Genomic DNA, 5,219 nt, shown 5'->3' with positions numbered 1-5,219 from the left:
CAGGTTCGCGTGGATGCCGCCCTGGGAATGAGGGCTGGGAGAAGGACACCCCTCCCTGGCAGCTTCCTGGAGCTGGGCTCAGACCTTAGCCTCAGGAGCGAGCTTGTGGAAGGCAGAACTCAGGCTCTGAAAGCACTGGGGCTGAGCCCAGGGTGTTTGTAGCTCCTGGCACAGCTCCCCTGGCTGGGGGGCCATGTCTCCCTCTGCCCCTCACCAGCCCTCTTGCGCCTGGGGCTGGGATGCTCCCTGCAACCACTTCAGCAGAAACAATTCCCTGCCTGGGGTTTCTGTCCTGTGCTGACAGCATGGAGCACAGGAAGGGTCACTGTGATAGATGTGGACACATCCACTGCCTGATGTCAGAGCCCTGGCACCACACCCTGAGCCTGGTACTGCCACGGAGGCATTTCTCAGCTGCAGAGGGACTTTTTACAAGGGCAGATGGTGACAGAACAAGGGGGAATGGCTTTACACTGACAGAGGACAGGTTTACATCAGGTGTTTGGAAGAAATATCCCTCTGTCTGAGGAGGAGGTAGGGGAACCAGGCACTGGTGCAGGCTGCCTCATCCCTGGAAGTGTCCAAGGCCAGGCTGGACGGGGTTTGGAGCACCCTGGGATAGTGGAAGGTGTCCCTGCCCCTGGCAGGGGGTGGCACTGGATGGGCTTTAAGGCCTCTCCAACCCAAACCATTCTGGGATTCCATGAAACCACTCCCTTGGGGACAGCCAAAGCCAGGAGCAGAGGCCGAGTGCCCCACACTTACCCTCCCAGCCCCGAGGTGTGGGGGTTGACGATGCCGGCGCACAGGGCTGAGGCGATGGCGGCGTCCACCGAGGAGCCATGCTGGGCCAGCACATGTGTGCCCAGCGCCGTGCAGCGCGCCGCGTCCGTTACCACGGCGCCGCGGTGGAACAGCTGCGGGACAGAGGGGGCACGGCTGGGCACTGCTGCTCCTGCCCGCCTCTGCACCCACCCGTGTGCCACCTGAGGCCTGGGGCCAGCACCGGGGCTGATCCAACCTATGCCAGTGGGCACCGTGCGTCCCTTGGCACATCCCCGCTCCAGGGCAGCTGCAGGCAGCCACGGCCACCGGTTCACACAGCTTTCCACACTTTGTGTGCCAGGCTGGGGGCCACGTCTCCCTCTGCCCCTCACCAGCCCAGAGCTGTCCCTGTGCTGCAGCCAGGCAGTCACTAGGAATGGGGATATAGCTCTAAAGAACGCAGCAGGGCCCCAGGACCACAGCGTGTTCTCATCCTCAATGCAGTGCCATTGTGGATGCCATGGGACAGAGAGAGAGAAACGGCAAGCATTTCTCACAGCGGCTTGCGAGAAACTTTAGGGAGCTGGAAAGATGTGATAACCTGTTGACTATAAACAACTTTCAGGTGCTGTTTTTGTACTTTATTTTTCTGTTCCTCTCAAGGACAGTGTGTGAGAAAGATGTTTCTGTTAGTTAGCCAATAGAACAGAATCTATCGTACCACTCTATAAAAAGCACACAGTTCTTTTGAATAAAGCCTTCTTTGCCTTTGCTACGATCCTGCCCCTCGTCTGCTCCTGCCCTGACCCTGGCGCACGAGTGACAGTGCCATGATATTTTAAAGAGTTGATTTTGTCCCTATGGCACAAATTGCAGCATCTCAACAAGAGCCAGGCTGGCCTGGGGACATGAAAAGACAGAAGGGCCATGGCTACATGTGGAGATGATGATGGTGACTTCTGGCTGACCGTGACCCTGGCAGAGGTTCTGCAGGAGGATCCAATCCTGTGGCCATACTGCCTAGGCTGTGCAATCTAGCACTGGGCCGTGGGACAGATTAGCAGGAGGTTCACCTCTGTTTTCAGCTATTTCCCTGCTTAGTCCTAGATGAGTCTTCCAGAGGTGAATCTGGGCATGTATGCCATAATCCATAAAACTCTGTCCACGTGGACAAGATGCCTACTGTTTAACTCAGGATTATTTTCTGAAAGCACTCCCATCTGGTTCAAACCACAGCTGCAGTCACAGCAGTGGGGTTTTCTGTTCACCCCCAGCAGCACCCCCAAATCTGCCTGACACAGGCCCTCACACCTGGCCATGGGGCAAGCTCTGAGAGTCTGGCTCTGCTCTCCAAGCACAACCTCCAGGTGCAGGAAAAGGCTTTCAAGCCAATTTGGGGTGGAACCAGGGGGAGACTGAGCACCCAGGGCCTCACTGACGCCAGCCATGGCTCCCCAGTGCTTCCCTTTCCGAACTTCTGACCAGGAGGAAAGTCAGGAAGCTCTCCCATCTTTGGAGCCAAAGCCCAATCACAAAGCCACAGTTTTGTCTTACCTGAGGGTCCCCAAAATAGATCTGCATGATGAGGGCCACGGTGACACCTGTGGCGAAGGTCAGGCAGGCGGTGATGATGACGGTCAGCCCGTCCTGCCGGCAGCTGCAGTCTCCTGAGAAGGGGTCCTTGCTGGTCTCCTGCAGAGGGGACACGTCCTGGCTCCCCATCTCTGAGGAGGACGAGGGCAGGCGCTGGAGACGCGCAGACTTCAGGAAGGAGTCTGGGTCTTTGTGGGCAACAGGGAGAAAACAGGTGTGAGTTATTGAGCAACTTGGGGCTCTTATTGCAGTGTTTACCCAGCACTAACATTACACTGAGCCCCTTCCAGCACGGCTATCACCTTCCCTATTGATCCCAGCCCTCAGGAGCCTTTCTGGCTCAGGTACTGCTTTGAGTCATTCTACTGATCCTTTTCTTTAGCTCTGGTTATTCCAAACTGACTTCCCTGGAGATTAAGAGAGACAAGAAACCCTTGACTTTTTACTCCATTTCAATCCATTCATCAGCCTTCAGTGACAGGCCCACTCTTATGCTTCATTTGGAGGGGTTCTTAACACAGCAAACAGGTCTGTGAAATGCAGCGGGACTGAAGAAGAGGAAATTAAGATATGAAAAAAGATGCAGCAGCTTTACTTGGAGCTGTGATTGAGCTAAAGCACCTGAGCAAAACAGAGGTAAAGCAAAATATTTGGCCTGGGAAGAGAAAATCCCTCTAGGGAAGCGAGGGCAGGGAGGAGCAAACCTGCAAACTGGAGGCCTTGAAACATCCACTGGCTCCTCTGCAGGAAGGACTCTGCTTTAATTCCTTGCTTCCTCTGGCAGATGAGGCCCACTGTGGAATGAAGCCACACACTGGACACCCAGCTCCAAGATGGCAAAGCAGTGGGGCAGGAGTTTGCTGGGCCTCAGCAGGATGAAAAAGTCTCTTTTTGGCTCTGAAAGATGCCTTGAATCTCTGTGAATGTCAGCTGCTGCCCTTGTGCTGGGAGGACACCGGCCAAGGATGCCCGGCCTGTCCTGGTGCTGCCAGGCATACGGAGCTGCTGGGGCAGCTGTGAGGTTGTGCCCATCCCTCATGGGCTCTGAAGGGGACCAAGTAACTCAGGGCATCATCCAGGGCTCCTGGAGGAATTTTTTCAGGGGCTGCAGTACTCTGTGCATCCATAGTGGAAGAAGAGGCACCGAGTGCAAAAGACAAGATGAGAAGCTTGTCCCTCTGTACAGATGTTTCCTGGGCTTGGAAAAGGAGAGGGGAGCAAGCAGGAAAGCCCACATCCCCCATCAACTGCCTGTCTGTCTGCTCTGGCAGGTGCTGAGTATCACCCTGGGCACTGCCAGCACAGCCCTTGTCATGGCATTAACCTGACCTGGCTGCAGCTCTCCTGAGGCCAGGGAGGGAAGGAGTTTTAATTTTAGTGATGCTGCAACCAGGAGTAAACTCCCACAGCAGGAAATCCCCTCAGAGGGAATTTAATCTCGTTTGTGCTGTGGTGGTTCAGAAGTGGGACTAGGAAAGGCTCAGCTTTTGCAGCCTGAGCCTCTGAGCACACACTGAGCCCCTCATGGGCTTGTCTGGTCTAAGTGAGCTGGACTGAGCGGGAGGACTGGCTGGTGGCCTCAGTGGGGGCCACAACTGGCCTGGCAGGGGCTGCCATTGGGGTGGGATGTCCCATACAGCCCCTGGCACACACGGGTGAGGCCCCAGTCCCACCTGCAGGGAAACAGTGAGGAGTGAGCTGGACTCCAGGACACCATCCCTCTGCTCTGGTGACAGGCCAGCTCAGCATGAGGGCACACAAATATCTAGGAAGCAACTGTAGAAGAGGGCAGACCACAGCCCTCCCACCATGCAGCACCTCCATTCTCTGCCACAGACATCCTGTTTTTAGTCTCTGTGACCACTGGTGTTGCATAGGGACAGCAGAGCTGCAGTGTGGGGATGGGAGCAGCTGGAAGGGGTCACTTGGGATCAGAAGCAGCCTGCACAGCCAATGCACAGCTGCCCATCCCAACACCAATGTGCATGCTTTGAAAAAGAAGCCACCAAATCCCACTTGGCTTCCGTAGGGCCGTGAAGGAGTTGTGGCTTTAAGTGGGAGCCAATGCTCTGGAGAACCAGGGCCACCTCAGGTCTGGAGCTGCTGCAGAGGAGGCAGCAGAGACTGGAGCTGCTGGTGGGCTCTGCAGGTGCTCCTGCAACAAGTGTCAGGAGAGCAGCAGCTCTCTTCTCCAGCAACCCCACCTGCAGGTGTTGGCACTGCCAAAACTGCACCAGATTCTGGCTGTGTGACAAGAGGCCTCGTGCTGCCAGGAGAGCTGCTCCCACACTCCTGCAGGCAGCGGCTTTGCCTCGACGGTCAGGAGAGCACAGGGTGGGAACAGGCAATGGGGGCTTCACCCGTGGGCATGGTGGCACAGGGCAGAGGGCAAGGGGAGCCTGGGGCTGTGCAAACATGGGCTTGGGGGCTGACAGGCACCCGGACTGGGAACCAGCCCCAGGGGGAAGGGCAATACCGCCAGAAGAAACACGACATGAGGGAGAAATAGCATTTCTCTCAACTATGGAGGAGGAAGCAATCAGTTAAAAATAGGCAGAGGGTTTTCTCACAGTTCAAACGATCACCTGACTTTATTCCAGCTCAGCACCGGAGGGATGAAGCATCCCGAACTGAGGGATGTGCAAGGAGCACCCCAGGGTGGGGGGATGCTCAAGGAGCATCCCAGGTGGAGAGACGCTCAAGGAGCATGCAAGAAGGCCATGCACAAGTGGTCCAGGCCGGAAGGCCAAGCAGGCTGTGGGAGAGCACATTCCAGGCTGCCCTGGGAGGCTCTGTGCCGAAGCCCCGGATCTCCGGCTGCCTTCCGTCCCTCAGGGTGAAGGCGGGGCCGGGGCGCAGGG

The 5,219-nt window shown here is 56.6% G+C and overlaps 1 protein-coding gene across 1 annotated transcript in view; it reads right to left on the bottom strand.

Moving 5' to 3' along the window:
- The window catches only part of GGT7 (gamma-glutamyltransferase 7), a 17,534-nt gene extending 13,821 nt beyond the window's left edge, over positions 1-3,713 (bottom strand). Inside the window, exons 1-3 of the mRNA XM_031063127.1 lie at positions 3,063-3,713; positions 2,320-2,546; positions 766-917 (exon numbers count right to left, since the gene is read on the bottom strand). Coding sequence (XP_030918987.1) covers positions 766-917; positions 2,320-2,546; positions 3,063-3,087 — 404 coding nt within the window. The 5' untranslated portion in view covers positions 3,088-3,713. The remainder of the gene's footprint in view (positions 1-765; positions 918-2,319; positions 2,547-3,062) is intronic.
- Positions 3,714-5,219: the final 1,506 nt, after the last annotated feature.

This window comes from Geospiza fortis, unplaced genomic scaffold (genome assembly GCF_000277835.1).
Source record: "Geospiza fortis unplaced genomic scaffold, GeoFor_1.0 scaffold657, whole genome shotgun sequence".
Taxonomy (NCBI): domain Eukaryota; kingdom Metazoa; phylum Chordata; class Aves; order Passeriformes; family Thraupidae; genus Geospiza; species Geospiza fortis.
The sequence above is the reverse complement of the archived record's forward strand: the minus strand, read 5'-3'. Positions and strand labels throughout refer to the sequence as shown.